Source organism: Ascidia mentula, chromosome 3 (assembly GCF_947561715.1).
Source record: "Ascidia mentula chromosome 3, kaAscMent1.1, whole genome shotgun sequence".
Lineage (NCBI taxonomy): Eukaryota > Metazoa > Chordata > Ascidiacea > Phlebobranchia > Ascidiidae > Ascidia > Ascidia mentula.
Genome location: NC_138568.1, coordinates 3240876 through 3261926, shown reverse-complemented (window position 1 = coordinate 3261926; position 21051 = coordinate 3240876). Strand labels below are relative to the sequence as shown.

At 41.0% G+C, this 21051-nt stretch overlaps 1 protein-coding gene across 2 annotated transcripts; it reads left to right on the top strand.

Moving 5' to 3' along the window:
• The first annotated feature begins 1590 nt into the window (after window positions 1–1590).
• Window positions 1591–20632, top strand: LOC145895115 (cGMP-dependent protein kinase 1-like). Of its 2 annotated transcripts, XM_082983874.1 has the most exons (18): window positions 1591–1751; window positions 2131–2288; window positions 9295–9461; window positions 10603–10716; window positions 12155–12260; window positions 12379–12442; window positions 14458–14535; window positions 14813–14907; window positions 15686–15757; window positions 15957–16028; window positions 16434–16530; window positions 16607–16746; window positions 17040–17129; window positions 17809–17950; window positions 18379–18542; window positions 18762–18884; window positions 19850–19979; window positions 20249–20632. In XM_082983874.1, the coding sequence occupies exons 1-18, from the start codon at window positions 1623–1625 to the stop codon at window positions 20345–20347; spliced, it is 2040 nt and encodes a 679-aa protein (XP_082840000.1). In that variant the 5' UTR covers window positions 1591–1622; the 3' UTR covers window positions 20348–20632. The 2 variants fall into 2 exon arrangements, with proteins under 2 accessions (XP_082840000.1, XP_082839999.1); XM_082983873.1 differs by lacking the exons at window positions 1591–1751; window positions 2131–2288 and adding an exon at window positions 5460–7276.
• The last annotated feature ends 419 nt before the right edge of the window (window positions 20633–21051 follow it).

Genomic DNA, 21051 nt, shown 5'->3' with positions numbered 1-21051 from the left:
TATCGTAGCCATTCACTTTAAATTATTTCATATGGTAATTATGCAATACATTAATAGCACATATACGAGTTGACGAGATATTACAGTCAGTAGGCCTACAACCCACATAACAGAAGTTTTGAAGCAATGTAAAAAGAAAATATGCGCATGGAGAAATTACACTTTCAAAACTAACCTCAACAAACAGAACAATCGCGTTTAGGATATGTTTCCGACGTGTACTTAGGCCTGTGCCACAAATAGCAACATACGAGGTGTGTTTACCAAGCAAGCAAGTGCTTACCAGCGTCGGTGATCAATGGAGACTAATATAGCATTTGTGAGGCACACGTTCAGTTTTCCACAGCAAGAATTTATCGCAAAGATCACTTGAAGAATTTTAGGCCACCGGTTGGGAAATGTCAAAGGGTCAGTCAGAAGAAAAAATACGGTTGCCACATAATTTACATGCAAGTCTACCAGAGAGGAATAACACAGTGCAAATATGGCGATTAACACAACATGATAACAACATATTGCGATTTATTGAATGTCTAGCATAAGCATAACAGCCCAGCCAAAGTGCAACAGAATTCTTTTTTCGAGGTTTTGGAATTAGATTGCAATTCCATGGACATTTAGGCCTTTTTTTATTTCATGGAGAATTGATTGGATAAATCCTGCTCGCATTTGAAGAAGGAGAATTTATGCCATAGCTATAAGTATGCTGAAAGGCATTATATTGTGTTCGTCATCCAGTTCTATCAAATCTTCTACCAACAGACTTCTAGCCTTAACTCTTCCATTTATATGACCCAAGTGTATTGCACCATATAATTCACAAAATCGACAATCAAAATCGGGAACAAAAGAGCAGTAACAGTAGTATTTGGAAGAAGAATGATCCGTGTAGAAACCCAACATTCTTTGTACTATGCGCAGTATCGACAACCTATGTTCGGTTTGTTCACTCGAGTTTGTTCACAGCGAGGTTCCAGGATATCGATTGCAATTAAATTTTGTGACTTTTCTTACTCCCACACCCCGGTTGTTTACCTGTTGTCCACAAGCGTAAAAAATGTACTCTTGCTTTCTGGACCCAGAGCTCACAACCCGATACAGTGTTGCCCTATCTCCAGTGTACAAACAACAGTATAGATCGAAAGATAAATTACCACAGCTTGGCAGGATATTACATGTTTCCAAACGTACCCACAGTATGTTTGTGGTCTGTGACGTTTTCTGTGGGTTTAGTGGCATTTGGCGTGTGTCGATGCCGATGCTTTGGTGTTTAGATGCTTGTGGATAAATTCTGAATTTGTTGCCACGTTTTGATAGAAGTGGGCAACACAGCATTACGCCAAGGGATTAGGTTTTAAAGGTTATTTGTCATAGTTGGGTTTAAATCCAAAAATTATGAAATAAGCGATGTGGTTTTGGCACTATGCAGCTATCAATTGCAACACAATCAGAGCTTTTCATTATTCATGTTAGGAAAATGTTGTATGGAACAAGCCTGTCTCGCCTTTGAACTTGTTTGTAATCTGTGCTACTCTTACTTACTCTACCATGTTTTTACGGTGAAGTGTAGATCTTTAGAACGACGTAAATTTGTCGGGAATTGGTTCGTTGGTGGAGCCAGAATGGAATATCACTACGATATGCGCCACCAGCTCCTTCTGAAGGACGAAAAGATACGCGAGCTTGAATGTATGATCGCTGAAAAAGATGCAAAAATCGAAGAGTTAAAAGCGAAACTGGACAAGTTTCAGGTATACTTGCCCATATTTAAACGGAAAATTAAAAACTTGAACCTTTTTGTAAATGGTGAGTTGAATTTCAGCATTAAAAAAATGCGCATAATCTAAATTATTGTGTGTGGCGGCCAAAATCAAATTTCACGCATGGTTTCCTTTTATGCCAGTTAACCGTTGTTACCTTTCTCAATATTACCCAATATATGAAGGACTTCGTTGGTTGAAACGCAGACTTTCAGAAACAAAATTTTCAGAAGTGGGAGCAGAGATGAAGTTGATTGTAAATCCCACGCGCCTAGATAGTTGGACAATATATGATGTACTGCTCGTAATTTGATAGTTCAAATTGTTTGGAATGAACGTGTGTATTCAATAAAGTCTTTTTCGATTTTAGTCGATCTTTCCGTCAGCCACACAACAGCGCCCTCTTGGATCGTTTTCAAAAACGCATAAGCGAACACAGAGGGCGCAAGGGATCAGCGCGGAGCCGAAACCGGAGCTTCCGAATGGCGATTTGGAAGTGCAAATGCAGACATTCCCAAAGACAAAGGGGTAAGTTACAAGTTTGTTGGTAAAAAATTGCACACATGTCGTTTTTAAGGTTTTATTGATTCCAGACTATGTTTTTGGCCTAGTCAAAATTTAAAACTTGATCATGCACTGACGCCACTATGTAACAGAGAGTGCAAGTTTGATGATGACACATTAGGCGAAAGCTACTATTAGATACACATTAATTCAACTAACATATTTTTGGAGACAAAATATTTAACAAACAAACATACCACTAAGTATGGGCACAAGGTTGAGAAGATTACAAATACCCTCCGATATATGTTCGTCCAACTTTGGCTTTCAGCTACTACAGTACAGAGAAAACACTGCTTCTGAGTCAGATCGAAATATTAATACAAGGACAGGACTTTATTGACGAACTGAAACCGTGTGCATCCAATAGCCGACCTCTCAAACTAAGTAGATTCAATTTTTTGAAAGAAGCAATTAAGTTGGTTGCCGAAGCGTGCGACTTTAATATCCAACTGACATGCGTGTAACCTCTTGTATGTGGGAAGCCGCGAACACGAATGCGAACATGGAGCAGGGAGTCTCAATTGACCTTTTGCACCTTTGGGTATTCGGGTGATGCACATTCTCTGTTCACATGCTAACGTAAACCGTCGGAACGTAAAGGGTTTGCAATATCGAAAGAAATCGATTTGGAGATCGGCTTTGCGAATCAAAGGCTTCTGAAGTTTAGATTTTCAATGTGTGGAGTTACCCAGTCTATGCATGCAGTGAAGTATTCAAGTTTATGTAAACGAGGGTTTTTTAGAGTCTTCTTTTCGTGTTTCTGATAAGTGACTTGTGCCGAAAATGATTTAGTTTTAACATATATTTACGTATTAACCACGCATTTCATTCCTTATGAAAGAGAGCGCCAAGTAGTTTGCCGGCAGCACATATGTTCCATAAAAATACATCAAATTTTTATGAGTTTGCTGGCAGGTTATAAACCTGCGTCATCCTCAAGGGGCAGATGAAACTAACAGCAATTAATATATTCATGCAGGGAAAGGTGTGTCACGCAATGAACGCATACCCTTGTTGATCGACAATCGATCCTACTGCGTAGGCAATTAAAATCTCGACTTAAACCAGCCCGCTGAGCCTCGACTGACTTCACAGCCAATCTGGCTGCGAGAAATCAACACCGGTCAGCCCTGATGTATATTGGCTGCTAGAGCGTGCTTCGGCTGTTCCACGTTGTGGCTTCAGTGTTGTAATGCAGTCAGAATAAGTCGTTCCTTGGCGAGTACCGAATGAAAACGCCTAGTCGGGCAAGCAGGTTTAGCACAACGGTTAATTATGCAACTTTGTATTGTTCGACAGTATTTGTTGCATGTGAACAGGCTACAAAAACACTTTTTAGTGTTTTATGAAACAGTTGTAAAACGTTATGAAAATACCAGTCTTCAATTTATAATGAGACTAAAATGTTGCGTGTGTCCCGTATATGAATAACTGTCACCGCTTGCTGTACTACAGGATGTCACAAAAAAGATTGTCAGCTGGTATAGGGAAAGTGTATAATGTTAGAAATGGAACCATGTCAAATTTTCGACGTTAATCAAAACACCTATTAATCAATTACAAAAAGACTAACATACGTTTATGCAAGATATGGATTGCTACATTTAAAACAAAATAGTTGAACATATGTGCGATTTATATGTACTCAAGTACATACGCAAAGTTAAATTGCAAAACAGTTTCAGTAAAATGATTCGTTTTGTGTAAATTTGCAGCGTGTGGCGTTGTCTTTAGAATATACATTGTTACTTTAGATTGGTTCAGACATTCCCACAAAACGATTCCGCTATAATGTGGCACTGAAAACCAAACGCTGTTAATGATTGGGGATTTAATGACTATGGTTTAGGCACGAAGAAAACGTGTTTGTTTCAATTCCTCGTGTGCTTTTGTCACTGTTATGCTAACTTAAAGCAATACAAGAAAACAGGGTTTCTAACTTGCCACAGACAGATGGCCACTGCTTCGATCTATATGAGATCTCATCAGTGCAGCTTGGTGTAACTTTTGTCGATCTTGCCGACCAAACGCTACGGCAAAGACTACCGTTTTGTGGTGACCATACAATCACCGTCAGCATCCGTTATTCACCACACAAGGTGTATCCATACGGGGAAAGCAAGGTGGGGGCACTACGGCCAATAAGCTAAACCATTAGTGACGTCAGGCCCCGTGTCGCAATAAATCATATATAGAGGATTGTTAACACACAAAAAAGGTAAAAGGGTGTTTGCCAATGAAGAATATGTGCCTATGTTTCAATAACAGCCAATACAAAGCTGTATGGCTAAATAACGACAGCAAATTAACATTACTCAGGGCTTTAACCACGTGTGATGGACGTTTGCCACGGGGGAATTTCGGTACATTTGGGATAAACAATAATGTAGTGTAGCAGCAAACCCACTTTTCACCGTAACAAAACATTGCAATAGCCTATGTCGTTACCACTGTTGCTCAATGTTACTAACAATCTAAAAAAATACATGCAACTATTCTCTACAGAAAAAAACACAGTCTGCTCCTAAGCAGAAAAAGTTGTGTGAAAGACCATTTCTAAGGGTGCTCCCTGTCCTAAGAAAACCTTACCATGCTGCAAGGCACACACGTAGCCCTTCGCGCGACTAAAATGTGGAAAGTGACAGTGACAAATAACCTTGAGTTTTGTTACAAACACAACAAAGTTGTCACTCAACGTCGAGTGCAAGCCGCATAACTATCAAAACAAAGTTCACGCTCAGTAATGCGAATCCCTTGTTTACAATTACTCAAGTGCGCAGACAGCCGGGGCCACCTACCCAAATTTGCTGAAGGAAGATGGTGAGATGGCTGCTCATTGATAAAAAGACACATTTTTTACCAAGATGGGGTCCGTTCCCTAAATCGATTTTTGTTTTTTAGTCATGTAGGACGTTGTCGGTACTTTCTTGCGAGCGGGCAACGGCTTTTGCCCGATTGATTTAGGTCTGATTAGCTGACAAACGCAAGCGGAGTGCTGTCCCGGTCAAGCGAATCGTGCCAAGGCAAGAAGGCGATACGTCTAAAACGTGCCGACTTTTGAGCTCACGCTTATCGCTTTCGAGGCCCAAGGCGGTCGGCGGCGAGTCAACAAGACGAACCGAAGAAGAGTATATGTGCAGTTTTCGCGAACTTCAGGTCGCCATGCGCCGTTACATCACAGAAGTGGAGAAAAAGGAGGGCATGATCAGGTCGCTAGAAGCGGAGCTGACTGAGAAGGTGGAGATCATTAAGCGACTACACTGTGAGCTGGATAAGTACAAGTCAGTGTTCGGTCCGGGCAGAAACAAGAGACCTGTTTACGACATTGGTAGGAATGGAAACGCCGTGGGGAGAAATATAAATAACAGCACAGCCGTCGCAAGCGCCTTTGCAAGTTCGCCGAACGCGCCTTTGAGCAAACAAAACGCAGTGTCGAATGCAGTTAATGGACAGGAACGAAAAGAGGAGCGAAAGAAAAGCAACAATTTTCTGACGGTTCCAAAACTTTTAAACCCCGTCTCGGCGGTTGAAGATACGCTAGAATCAGAAAACGATACGACAGTCTGTCCAGAAACACTTCCAAGGCAACACAAGTGCGGTGAAGAAAGTTTAAACGAGGATAACGATTCGCTTTGTTCGAATTGCGGTCTACACAAGAAGGGGACGCCTCCGCCGGTTTTTAGGCAGGCTCCTGCAGAAATGAAACAAGTGGAAAGGCCACCACACAAAAGCTCCAACTCAATTAGGGTGTCTGTATCCGGGATAATGCGGGCTTTCAGTTCCACCCAGGCCTCGTCGGCGAACAACTCCATGTCATCGTTAAAGACAGAGAAACCTCGCAAGCGTTCCACGGTCCACAACTGGTTTCGAAAGCATGCTAAAATGCGCAGCGATGCTCATTCATCGCGAGCAGCTGCAAAAAGCGGATCTGGTTACGGGGACGACGTCGGGGGCATTGGTGACGCAAAGCCAGAAAAACGCCGCGTTAGCATTTGGAAACGCGGCCTGGCGTACGTTAAATCACCCAAGGCACCATCCTCAAAGGCCAACGGGTCGCACAGACTGGCCAACTGTGCCTCTATACCTCCGCACATGAACGGCTTTGCGACTCCATTTGTGCCTTTTGTGTCCCAGCAGAGCAACCTGGTCCACGTGGCGGTACAGACACCACCTATCTTCGGGCATGAGTTCGCTTACCAGCCCACTAAGTACTACGATCCGCGAGTGCTCGAACAAACTTACTTCCAGCGCTGGCGAGAGCGTACAGCCTTTCTTCAGAGTATAAACGCTCAACAAGTGATGTTGGCCAACTTGCAGCACGCCGCGTTGCTAGCTGAACAACAAAAAGCTTCATCACGTGCAAAATTTGCTTCCGAATCGCCTGGCCAGTCACCGATACATGAGGTAATGGACTGTGACCAGCAGTACCAACAACAGCAGCCAATGTCACATAGCCAACAAGATATGGAAGTGGAACAGCACGTAGCTTGTAGTCTCGCCCAGAACCAAACGCCGGTAAACGGTTTGTTTGTGAACCCCGTGACGAGTCAGTGTCACAGCATGTTGGGATCCCTGCCGATTGTTGCTACCAGCGTGGGTCCGCTTTTAGCGATACAACAACAGCAGCATCAGCAACACGAAAGTTCCTTTAACACGTTCGTCTCGCCGGTGCACGCAAACTCGGCGCAGTTTTCTTCGCCCGCCCGAAGTTGCGATGCGTCGACGATAAGCGACCACAATTTCTCCCCTGAGCGACTGCACATGCCGTTTGCGAACTTATGCGCGACTGTCAGCCCAACGAAGTCGCCCAAACGCTCACCCACCCGGCCAACGGCAACCCTACGCAAGATGACAACCCCAAAACGCTTGAAACGTCACGCAATATCAGCTGAGCCGAGCAACGATAAACCGAACGGCTTGATGCTACGCTTCGTGCCGAAACCAGTCCAGTAAGCCAATGACGTGGTGTATTTACATCTTACTAACACGTGTTATTCAATACTGCGAGAATGTGATACGATTTGTTAAGGCAAGAAAGCTTTTCTCTATGGTTGCTAAACGATGTTAGATCATTCGCTGTCTTCCGCCGGGGGCTATTGTTTCAGCAGCAACGCCTTGTGTGTCGGAACATTTGTAGTTTGCTAATATAGGCTTTGCACAGAGGCCTTAATGTAGGAGTAATTATGTCCGGAAACGGGCTTTCCTACATAAGCTCTAAAAGAAATCCGAAAGTTACTTTACGTAATTCTGCAAGTTTTGGCTTTAAAAAGAAACCAGGTCCGGGGAGTCGGTGGGCAACTTTACAAGGACTTGACTCAACTTTAAAACCGCGAAAGTCTTTTGTCCTATGCTACAGTCTGTTGAAATACACCGGCACTTAAAACTTAAGGCTATTGATTCAAGGTGACCTTAAACCACAGTCGCGTCAAATGCGCACGATCCCGATTAGCTGGCGCGGATCTTACGCCACATTTTGGCACCCTAAACATCGTGCCATCAAGTCAAAGTCCGTTCTCCATCCACGCCTCTTTTAACGCAGTTGCTCTATGTTCCTCTGTCATTAGTATTTCGGGTGGTGCGTGAGCTTATTTGGATTTTTAGGCAATAACCCACGCACTTGAAATAGATTCGGTGCTCATTGGTCATACACAGTAGTCATTGTCACCGGTCGTCGCCCAAACAAAGTGGATCTATGTCCTCATAAAAACAACCTTCCAAAAGCTTTCGTTGAAAGTTTCTATTTGCGTCCTTCAAAGAAACTTGCACCACTGGGGCCACAGCACCAATTTTTACGGATTTTACGGCCAACGCAAATGCGGTACTCGAAAATGTGCTTAAGGTGGATTTGTGGTTAGACGTCGTCTGTCCGGTTTGTCGCCAAAGCACAAGTGAGAGAAATGGGAAAGCGATCTTGCGGCGGATACAGGGGATGAGTTTTCGGATAAGCCGCGTCGGTACTTTTTGCCACCGCAAGCGCTCGCGACTGGCATGTTCTCGCTTGTTTTTTGGAGTTCTGTCGTTCCCGAGACCAAAACAAAGATATCGTTTAGGCATACAAAGTTGCCCTGTACAGTTTTTGACAAGGTGTCAAACTAGCACACATTTTTAAATACGACGGTGTCCTTATTTGCTGCTTGTACAAAACAGGAAAAACCGATCGCACAAATTGAAATTTGGGCTCACCTATACGTCCCTGAGTCGCTTGCATAAATCGATCTGGAGTTAATTTACTTTAATAGACGGAACACACAGTTAACGATTTGTGTGAAAAATGTATTGGAATGTCTATACAACTAACGATAGCAATCGGTCAGTTGATTGATGTGATTGTATGGCAAGTAGCTGACGGTGCAATATGATTTGATAGCATGTGGTGTTGCTGCGTAAGAAGCAGGTGTAGTGGAATTAAATTCGCTTTTTCTCCACAATTACGCGCACTGTTTTTCGCAAAGATATGCCTCATATCGCAAGCACCTGTACCGCAAGTTACAGTGAAGAAAATTTGCGAGCAAATGCACTGAATCGATTTATTGGGGCTATGTAACTGGAGCAGTAACGTTGTACATGAACCACTGTCAACGTTATATGTCAATCATTGAACAAATAAACAGGGGTCGACCATTTATTCCCAGACTGCGGAAACTGGGCGCTGAGTCCCGTTGACAACATAGAAAATATTTGTCTGTTAGTCATATAGTATAATATGGTGTGAAATATTATGACGCCACTGTAATTTCCCTCACAACTAATGATCTCACCAGCCTTGCCATCAGACAAAAATGCTTACATACTAATCTATCAAAGGTTGCACCATTTAAGGATAACAAATCATACTTTTGAAGACATATATGTGTAACATGGTTTACAGTGGTTACCATATGAAAAAAGTTCATTTTCACAGTTCACAACTTTCCGACTAAAGACTTTGCAACGGAAACCACATCAATACCTTTCTTCGTTTTTACAGAACCAAGAAACTAATACGCGAGGCTATTCTCGAGAATGACTTCATGCAGCATTTAGAAGACTTGCAAATCGAGGAGATCGTGGAATGCATGTACCCAGTCGAGTACACGAACGGAAGTTGCATCATCAAGGAGGGTGACGTCGGATCCTTGGTGTACGTCATGGAAGGTATGAAATGATTGCGTTACTGCTTGTTTTTGAGGATTGTTGGTTTGAAGTTAAAACGTTTCTCGAAAAGAAAACGATCAATGCACCACTTAAAATGAGAAAAAAATTGGTGTATCTTACTATCAATAAACACAATCACCACAACGAAACGTTTTTTTATCGTGCTTCCTTTAAAGCAGTACGCCATTTTACATACGTGAACATCCTTTACGCATTCGATAAGCCAAAGGACTGGCTGTGGTAACACTGAAATTCAGGATATTCTGTCGATTCCTATGCAAGCATCAAGCGTATAACCGCTGCTTTCGTCTCATGTCAGCAACCCTGCGTTCCACCAGAGCCCGACACTAATTGACCGGTGTTTATTTTTCCACTGGCGCCCACAAACCCGGACTGTGGAGCTTTTTATACCAACTTCCATCTGTCACAATATTTTTTTACGATCGGTCAGCAAGTTCGAGTACAGCATGCCGAAGTTCATCGTTTTCATAATTTTAGACTCTTACGTAGTTGGAAAAGTTTATAGGGTGAGCAAATGCTCCCAAACGCAAAATAACCTCCGAAATTAACGAAAAGCAAGTTTGTTAACGGTATTACGCATACCCGTGTATTGTTATGGTCGATACCCAAGTAACAAATATACCGCACCAAATAACAGTAGAACGTTATCAGACACGAACGCACGCATTGCTACACTCTGGAGTTTCCCTCTTACCAGAGATAAGCGGGACTCAATGGGATTTGTTTTACAACGGAATGCTGGAGCGTTTTCGAGCTGGCAATGACACGGTGTCGCTTCTCAGGCCACCATCGATATTAAACCGGCGATTTGTTATTGTGACTTACTTTTACCAAGAAAGGTTGCCATAAGAACTAGTGGTGGCACAAACATAGCGGTTTCCCGGAGTTTTTTGAAGTTTGTTGGGATAAACTTTAGATTAACGTCAGCGAAACTCACAAAATCTTTAATTAAAAATGGAAAATATTAACCAGACAGATAAAAGTTATCAGCTTGATAATGCGCTGGGAAACTTGAGAAAAAAAAACGACACTTTAAAACGAAACACTATTTTCAAGCCTTAAGGGAGTTCTAGCAAGGATTTCAACTGGCATTCAATTTAAACATGATTTATTTTCGCAGAGGGAAAGGTATCGGTCACAAAAGCCGGAGCGCACCTCTGCAACATGGCCGAAGGAAAGGTGTTCGGAGAATTGGCGATCCTCTACAACTGCACGCGCACGGCCACAGTCAAAGGTAAACGTTATTATCCGTTTGAACATGTTAGTCCATTATTGTTCTCTGCAAGGCGGTGAACGAGAGAGCTGCACGTTTCGTGACAGTGCGTTTCTTCATAAGCCGTGCACTTATCGGATTAATGCGACCCAGGTGTTGTTGCATTTAGTCGCCGTCTAACACGTTAGTTTGAGCTTTGCTTTTACCATAAATGGTAACCAGCAATACCAAACACATACCAAGGGTTATACTAACATGAATCATCAAAGTATTGTGAAAGCGTATCAAAAACTGAAACCAAGTACAATCATCAGCGAAACACAACAATTTACGACTGCCAAATCCATTTGGAAGCAAGGCAATCACTTTCAAACGCATTTCGCACCGCAATCAATACTGCTGTAGTCAATAAGTTGACACGAGCTGGTAAACACATTCGGACTGACAAATTACTGAAACAGCTGAGCATTATTTTTACATTATTTGCTATTGTTGCGCAATCCGTGATATTGAAACCGTTGACTGTTTCCATAGCGCCGAAACAAATATTGCGTTTTTTAAATAGGATCGCCATTTGTCAGAATATGCAATTACAAAAAAATGCACCTATTTTCTACGTGCAGTAGCCGACAATTGCTGGTTCATCTGTAAGCTGTGATTGATGCAGTGCACGAGCATGTACAAGGGTCAAGCCTGGTCAGCTAATCAAGCGTAAAATAGAACATAAATGAAGTACGACATAGCAATATTCCTCCCATTAAAAATATGTACCAAAATAAACCTCACTGTACAATTGACCAAAATTGATTCACAGAGCAAACAAATTACCTTATGGTTCATGCATGTGATTAAAATGACCTTAACTTCTGTGAATACTGACATCCAAAAACAAACTTTTACGCAAACGAGACCTTTTAGGTCGAAACAGTGGCCATCTGTCTGCAGCTTACACAAACTTTTCCTTTTTTAAGACAAAAAACCTAAAAGAATTGTACTTTTGCTGTAATATTGTATTTGTTTTAAATGGGCAATAATGTTAAGGAGTTAAAACACGAACATTGGTCAGGTTTTCAAATACCAGACTGACATGTAGGCTACAATAAGTTTATACTGGTGCAAAATCAAATATAACCAACCATAGTAGAGACTCTCATCACCATTTCCCAACATATAAAAAGTATATGATTTGACAGCAAAAGCAAATTGTGATTCCACGTAGAAAAGTAATAGCTTTGGACTGCATCTGCAAATGCAGCCGTTCGCATTCTACGCACACCCACTCGCTCGCCTACATTATAATCAGCATTCGAAAACGGACAAAAGCGATGGCAAAACTTAAAAGACGTACATTCACTTAATTTTTTTTCGTAAGTCCGAGTTCATTTGCTGGCAATCGGCAAGTAGATTATTGCAAAACATTCACTAAAATAAACCCAAAACCAACCCATCATTCCCACAGCAACGACGCACGTGCGACTGTGGGCGATTGACCGACACTGCTTCCAAGCCATCATGATGAGGACTGGGCTTCTGAAGCATTCAGAGTACTTAGAGTTCCTGAAAAGGTAAACAAATGAAATGTTCATTATGGTGTATATGTTATACATGTTGAGTAGTTTGCCCCTACGCATACTATTGCACGTTTAGATGCGAGATTAGACTAACTTTGTTTCCCTATTTCAGTGTCCCAACGTTTTCCAGTCTAAGAGAGGACATTCTTCGCAGAATTGTGGATGTCATGGAAGAAGTAGGTTTTGTCAATAAATCTGAAAGGTTCTTTTACCCACACCCAACAAATAATATTGCACATGGAAAACCAGTGTAGTCCCGAAATGAACAGATCTCAAAGCTGCAGAAAATTTACGAGACCACGAAATTTCAAGTCGAAGCTAAGACCAGTTTTTCAGTCAGTCAATTATCGACTGAATACCCTTGTCCTTGGCACTTGACGTTCATTTACGCACACAAAACGTTCAGGTTTACAAAGGTAGACCACACAAACTCAAGTGAAAAAACTGTGACACAAAGGTCAAATGCTTTTCATTTCTGCTTGTAAAGTGCGAATGTTCCGTGACGTAGTTTTAAAACCGGTTTGCCTCAAACTTAACTCAGTAGTTATAGCCATAGTGGGCCGCGACATGTCCAGTGTACATATTTTGTGTTGCATGGAAATTGTTAAAAACAAGACAAGGGCACAAATGCGTAGAGAGCTAATGTTTTGAATCGTAAGCATAGTAATGAAAATTGCCGCAATTATACTCCGACCAAAGCTGCAGTACAGCGGCCTACATATGATGCGTATGAAACGAGTTGTGACATACGTCACATGACGTCAATATTGCGACAATCGGCAAGTGGTTTCTAGCACTTAATCGAGGAGCGCCTGTGTAAGCAAGTGCAATTAAAATAATCGTCCCTACATGTTTGTTCCATCTAACTCCAACAACGCGAGCTAATAACACGTTTCCGTTCGTGCTAACCACGAGGTCAACGGTCGAGTATTACCTTTTGGTTATTTGCTTGCCTTACGCAAATGCGAAGAGGGCTTCGATGCATTTGTTGCAATGAACTGAGCTGTAAAACAGAAATTTATAAATGTCGTTGTGGTCACAAGAGAGTAGAAAAGCACGTTGGCGTTGCATGTTTGTTGCACAGGATTTCGTAACTACAAAAGCCGCACAACGTCGATCAGTTTAATTCGAGGCAGGCGTTTTTTGTTCTGACGTATAGCTACACAGGTTGCTGGTCTTTAGTTGTGCAAAGCAGTGCGAATTGTGATTTGGGTTTTAAAGCGAAGTGTTATAATTTTAGGATTCCAAGTATTACAACAAATATTCCTACCAAATTAAGGTGTACATAGTTTCTGAAGGTTAACGTTTACAGGTCGCGCCCAGCAGTATTCACTTGCGCTTTAAAGGTCGTGCAAAAGCAATATTCAAACTTTGTTATGTCTTGGCAATAGCACGAACTTTAGCAGTAACACTATCCGATGACCGGGCGAGATAAGGCGCGAAGTGAGCACCGCCCCTTGCGTGCCAAAGCGGTTTCAAACGAAAGTTCGTGCGTCTTTTGATCAGTTCCATCTCATCGTCGCATTAATTACCAGAACTTTGAGAAAGGCAGCACTAAAGCTTACAGGCTGTTGTCGCCCATCAGAACTGGTGAGTTTTTCGTCTGTTGACGGGGAAAAAAGGCGTTCTTGGAAGACGGAGGCGGTGTTACGAAACCAGAAAGTGGACCGGCGTGACCTTTTGTCGACGCGATCAACGCCAAACAACGTTTTCTATCGATTTGAGTTGTCGCTTATTTGAACGGCAGCGCGCTGGCACGCCGTGGTAAAAGTTTCCGCCCTTCGAGACTTTTATATGCGATTGTCGATAAGCTTGACTTCGATTTTGACAAACATTTGTCGCGCGACAAAGAAATCAATAACCGTAGCTGTTGTTCGCCGCTAGATAGTATTATTGACTTCGCGTAAGTCCCCTTGATTCCTCATGCAAAGCATGCTTTAATTTTGCATGCGATTGTCAGGAAGTCCTGTGTCACAGCATTTTAAACAGAATATTACATCTACAGTAATAGTAACTAGTTTCTCTGTTCATAACCTGTTATGCTCAATTTCTCAGAACCAATAGAATCAAAGTTTAGTTTAAACCTATTTGCCCATCAAAGTCGGGGAAATGAACTGGTTTATCGACTTAATGGTGACTTGATTGTTTGCCAAATTAAACCTGCCTTCTCGCTAATGCAGTATTTTTGCAGTGTCATTTCGAAGACGGTGAATACATCGTGAGACAAGGGGCAATCGGTGACACGTTTTATATCATCAGCAAGGGCAATGTAAGCAATAACAAAAACTTTGTTGGAGTTTTCTAACCACAGACGTTAATTTACGGTCATCGACCGAACTATTTTCACCATTATGGCAAAGTTTTGTGTAAATACATCTTTTTAAAAGACAGCAAAACAATACTAATATTTTATTTTTAATCCACCCAGTGACTTTACTGTTTTAACAAACTATCGGTTTTAAATGGCAAATTGCCAAAAAGTTCCTTGAAGTCGCGCAATTTCACCTGCTGTTTTTTAATACTACAATTTCCGATGTCTGTTGCAGGTAAACGTCACTAAACGAAATACCGCCGCCGAAGAACCAACCTTTATTCGAAACCTGGGTAAAGGAGATTGGTTTGGCGAGAAAGCCTTGCAAGTGTGAGTTTCAATACTTGTAAACAACATTTTAACCTGAGTCCCGAGACTGTTTGCCTTCACATAAACAAATTTTTGTGATCAATGATAAAAAAGAAGTGTTGTACCATTTTATGCGGTTCTTATCCGACACGAGGGATTGCGTTTTTATGTACCTCGCAGAACAATTTACAAGGCTTTTTAAAACATTCTCCTAACACAACCTTATCTGAAAGGCCTTGTAGCAGGCAACTGATGCGTTAATTGATTCCCTCTACCGCGCGGCAGAAAGACCTGATGGCCTAACGATTGGCGCCGATAGCTGGTGATGTGTATCTTTGCGCTCTCATCAAAGTGTGTGCCGCTAATTACCTTTCAAGATCCCTTTGCACATCGGCAACATATGACTTTTATCAGATATAAGGGTAAGGCGAAATGTGTGCGTGCGTCAATTCTGTACCATTGAATTAGGGAATTACGTTAGTCAGGAGTGCTTATCTTGATTTGATGCAACACTGTTTGCTTTCTCCAAACCAAACTCACCACACATACAGTTGATTCCATCAAACAAAAGAGCAACGTAATTAACTGTGTATGCAGGAATTCCAAACTACTTCTAATAGAATTATAAAATGACTAAATCTACCTTAAAAAAATCAAAAGATTTGGTTTTGGATCATGAAGTATATTTTGTCCATTTTTGTATTAAAATCATTGTTTTATATGACTATAATATACTTGACAAAATGTATATTCAATAAACTTTATGGATGGTAGTACTATTGATGCTTGTTTTGCTCAGGGAGGACATGAGAACAGCAAATGTGGTGGTAGATGACCCTACAGGAGCTACATGTCTGGTTATAGACAGACAGTAAGTAAAGTGTTGCTCATCACCTTGTTTATAAATCATAAAGGCTTAAATACAACAATTGAATGCATGGTTCTTTACTAGTTTGGGTTGACTTTCACCAATTCTTAAAATGTTTTCTACACAACACAAATATACATTTTGATCAATACACAAAGCTGCTTAACAGGAAAATATGCAATTAAGTTGTTTTACCTTTCAGATCTTTTAACCAACTGATTGGTGACTTGGACAGCATCCGGCATAAAACATATGATGAAGTAATTTCCCTCAAGTAAGTGCACAGTTACAATCCAAAATAACATAGAGAAGTAGGAAATCCAAAATCATTTTTTTGCTATATAATAACTAGTTTTCTTTACCGCCAGCCTACCAATGACCATATAAACACACTAAACAGATATTTTAAAAATAACTATGTCTGTTATCAGATGTTTGACCCTCAATTGCAATTGGTCACCACATGTTAAGACATAACTTTGTATAAGTTTGTAAACATAAAAATGCGCAAAAACCTTGAAATCCAAATCCCGCCATTATTTTGAAAAAAATGCAGCATAGAAATCAAGTGTGTGACAATAGAAATCAAAGTTTCTTCAAGACCTATGTTTGCTTCGTTGGAAGCGTTTTATTTTGGTTGAGATCGCCTGTGGACAGCTAAATAATTTTTTTGTAATAGATCGAAGACGGACCAGTCTTTCTATGATGGCCTTGTCCTTGAAAATTTTACGGCCATTGATACGTTGGGTGTTGGTGGTTTCGGCCGGGTTGAACTGGTAAGAATAATTTTATTTGACGAAATTTAGGAGTATTTGGCAAGCATTAAATAACGCATTTTTTCGTATTTTACAGGTCGAGCTAAAGAGTGATTCGAGCAAGACGTTTGCCATGAAAGTGCTGAAGAAAAAACACATCATCGACACGAGGCAGCAAGAACACATCAAAAACGAGAAAAAGATTATGATGGCATGCAACAGCGACTTTATTGTCAAGTGAGTGAATACGTTACAAACAGTGGCGGGATTCAGCCGGTTCGCACTGGTTCTGTAGAACCGTCTCACGAAATTTTATGAGATCAGCGAACCGGTTAGCATTACTGGTTACTGTCAATGGATTTTTGTAACAGAACCGACTGAAAAATGTAACTTTTGTGATAGAACCGACTGACAACAAATTTGAATTCCACCACTATACGTAATAGCAATAAAAGCCAACAACCGGGTTTGGTACCTAGGACGAAACAATGGCCCTATCTGCAGCTCACTATATATTTTACACATTACAGAATGTACCGAACGTTCAAAGACAACAAGTACATCTACATGCTTCTTGAAGCCTGTCTGGGAGGCGAGTTATGGACTGTACTGAGAGACAGGTAGGCAAACTCAAAGCTCGCTTTTGCCTCTGTTTCTAGGAATAAATGAAGCAACCTTAAATGTCTCGACATTTCGTACATTGATGTTTTGGTTTCCTTGCATTATGTGGACAATAGTTAAATCAATTGTTGAAACGTCTGGGTTTGACTTTAATGCGTTTTGGTGTTCTGTAAGTATTGTTAAACCTTTGTGTATTTGGATTCAGAGTTTAATATCAGGGATAAACAATAGTCAGTGTTGATTCTTAGTTATATTATTATTTGGATATGCTTTTTTATTTGTTTCGCTTTTTTTATTGACAAGCTTCGAACTCCGGAGCAAAGATTTATATGCTTTTTTGACCATACCGGGATTTGAACCCAGGATATCCTTAAAGGCACGAATACCGATCTGTTTTTTCTTTTTGAACATTGTTCCATTAGTAACTCATTGGCGCCACCTTGCGAGATGTTTTAGAAGATGTAAGAAGTAGCATTTAAACCATACTACCACCTAGCGGACGGACCGTTTGTTCATTAGCAACGCTTTATTCCAAATGAGAAGCTTAGCAGTCATCACAAAAACGTTCGCATCCCTAGTTTCCTGGCAGATCACAATTTTATAACTTAATAGATGCAGTTGCATTCAGTTATATTGTTTTTCCAGTGTATCAGTAACATTGTATTGTTTTATTTTCAGAGGGTTTTTTGAGGACCCGGCGTCGCGCTTCTACACGGCCTGCGTAGTGGAGGCGTTCGACTACATGCACAGGAGGGGCATCATTTATCGCGACTTAAAACCGGAAAACTTGTTGCTGGACAATAAGGGATATGCGAAACTGGTAATAATGCCTCAAAGGTGTTAATTTTTTGTATCAAGCCTGCTTTACCCTCTCTTCTAGTTTCCTGAAAATCTATTCCGTAAATGTTTGTCAGTGTTGTTTTAACCGAAAACTTGGATAGGCGCGTATGCTATAACTGATGTGTTTGAAACGACAGCTAAAATTAATTCTTTTGTGGTGATTTAGCAATGGTGTGCAAGATAATTAAACACGATAAAATCTGAATGTACAACCAATTTTATCTTTTCTCGGACAACAATTAGAACATATTTGTTCAGCAACAACAATAACTAATTTTGTGCCAATGCCTGCCAAAAACCATTCGTATTCCAACCAATGGTGGGTATTATTGGATTTCAATTCCACCCAATTTTTTTAGGAATGCCTTTAAAGCTAGTCGTAAGCGCTCTATTCTACTATTTGATTAGGTGGATTTCGGTTTCGCTAAGAGGATCGGATTTAGTCGAAAAACGTGGACATTCTGCGGCACTCCGGAATATGTTGCTCCGGAAATTATCCTCAACAAGGGACATGACCTTTCAGCTGACTATTGGTCTTTGGGCATTCTTATGTTCGAGCTCCTGACTGGCAGGTAGGATTATATGTTTATCTTATGTGGACGTTTAACGCACAAATAGAATTCAGTTTATTTTGTTATCGTTTAAGGGGCTTCCGCAGAAATTAGTCTAGTTGTAATAAAGTTGTGTTGAGGGCGCGTTGCATTGTAGCCAGCGTATGTTTCGTATTCGTTTAGCCACAGCTACATCTGTGCTTTCTGCCATCCAAAATATATACATTATTTTATGCATAGCCCACCTTTCACTGGAAACGACCCGATGAAAACGTACAACCTTATACTGAAAGGCATCGACATGGTCGAATTCCCGAAAAAGATTTCCAAGAGCGCGACAAACCTTATCAGGAAGCTTTGTCGGTAAGTTCACCAGACGTTAAAAACTACAATGAATATCAGTTCCATCTTCTTTGTTGCTGTCGATGCCATGGCATAATTTTCAATAAACTCACTTGCTCTTCTGGCAAAAAATACCTTACTTGGTCGACATTTCGGTCGTTATGCAATTGACCTTCATCAGGACGAAGTGAGTAAATGCAAACACAACTGTAAATATAAGAAAGCGTTGGCTGCTATTTCCTGGAAGCGTGCCAGCAGTGAAACCCATATTATCTCTAAGTTTGCTTAAGTAGACCGCAAGAGGTCGGTTATGTCACTTATAAATATCTAAACACAAGCCATTAGATATATGCGATGCAAAACATGGGTTCGTCGTGTTAGTTTCAGACCCCCACCGCTTGCCCTGGTGGTCGCGCAAACATGATCTTTTGTAACTTTAATCATTGACATTCACGAATATTTATAATTTGCTTGTACAGGTAGATAGAAATTCCTCCACACAGATAACACACATTTTTGCAAGAGCAGATGCCAGGCATAATGTAATTTGTAACTTCGGCCACTCGAACAACTTTTTTGGAGCGCTACTGTTTGTTCGAGCCCACCATGTTAACACTTTAAATAGTATTCTGAAACTAGAAGCGTTGACACAAAGTTGTTCTAGTAACAATTAAAATTGAATTGTACGTTAACTTGTGTCACGCGAAAGAAGTTTTACTGGTTATTAGTGAAGTAAAAACATTTTATTGCTTCTTTTAATATGAACACAGGCACCGCATGTAGACGTAAGTTTAAAGTTTTAAACCAAGAACGAAAAACACATACAAACTTTACCAGATCTCAGTGTGTTTTAGGGGCGCATGGTGTTGAGTGGTTTTTATTTCAACCGAAAATAACTGAAAAACCGGTCATCATCCGAAACGCCCCAAATATTATTTGCGATAATTGCTTATTGCTCACAATTAGAAAATAAACTGTTGATTTAGTGACAATCCATCGGAACGTTTGGGAAATCAAAGAAGTGGAATCAAAGACATCCAGAAGCATAAATGGTTTGACGGATTCCATTGGGACGGTTTACGCAAAGGCACCATGACACCACCCATAACTCCAAAGGTGATTATAATTTGTTAGTTTAAAACCATCAAAAACCGATTACTTCGCAGAATTTTTGTCCATTTAAATAAACATGGCAGTTAAGCATCACAATGGCTGTCAATGGCTCATGACAATTGCATTAAGTCGAAATGGAAGCTATGTGAGGTTTGCTTTCGACACGAAACAGTAGATTTTCCCACAGCAGTTTCCATCGTTTGGCATCTCTTATCTATGTTTAACAAAAATACTGACAAGTTTTATAATTTAAACTTTGTTATTTGTGGCAGGTTTCAAGTCCGAGCGACTCCTCCAACTTTGATAAGTTCCCGGAGGATGAGGAATCCGCACCCCCAGACGACCTCACGGGATGGGATTCGGAGTTTTAAGACGAGGAGATGTCGAACCGAAGCGATGCCAGGTTTCTTCAGCTTTAGACGGAAAACCAAGGAAAGGAAGAAAGGGTTGGAATATTGGAGTGGATTTTTGCACTATGGCGTCGAATTCTTGTTGTATTCAAACGCGAAGGAACATTTTGCGTTTGTTATTCTCACAAACGACTGTTAAATTGACGATATATAATGGCCGGTTGCTTGTTTTCGAGATAAGTTTCAATTTTTTTATCGCTTATTCGTTTGCATTTCATTTTTGTTGATTCTCTTGTTCATTTATGTTCCACCCTTGCGCACATTTTTTGCGTATACGATTAAATATCTGAAAATTATTCAAATTTCTGAACAGTTTTTTTGTCCAGAGCTTTAAGTCAAGGTATCGGAAGTTGTTTTGCTTGTTTTTTGTTGAAGTTCCGCGTAATAGCTGACACTCGAGTGAGGGTATGTCGAACATCAAGAGGGTAGCGTAGATGTTTCTTGGGAATTATTACCAGAACACCCCAGAAACATAGTCCTTGTCGGAAACGTAACGCCGAAATGCTGCACACGAGTTTGGTATCTGCTTAGAGCAAGCACCACGAGAGGGGGGTGCAGCAAGTGCGACGCACCAAGGCCCCTGCCCATCAAGGCGGCTATGAACAAACAAATGGGGACCACGAATTAAGGGAATTCTATCGTAAAAGGGTTGAGTTTCACCGACA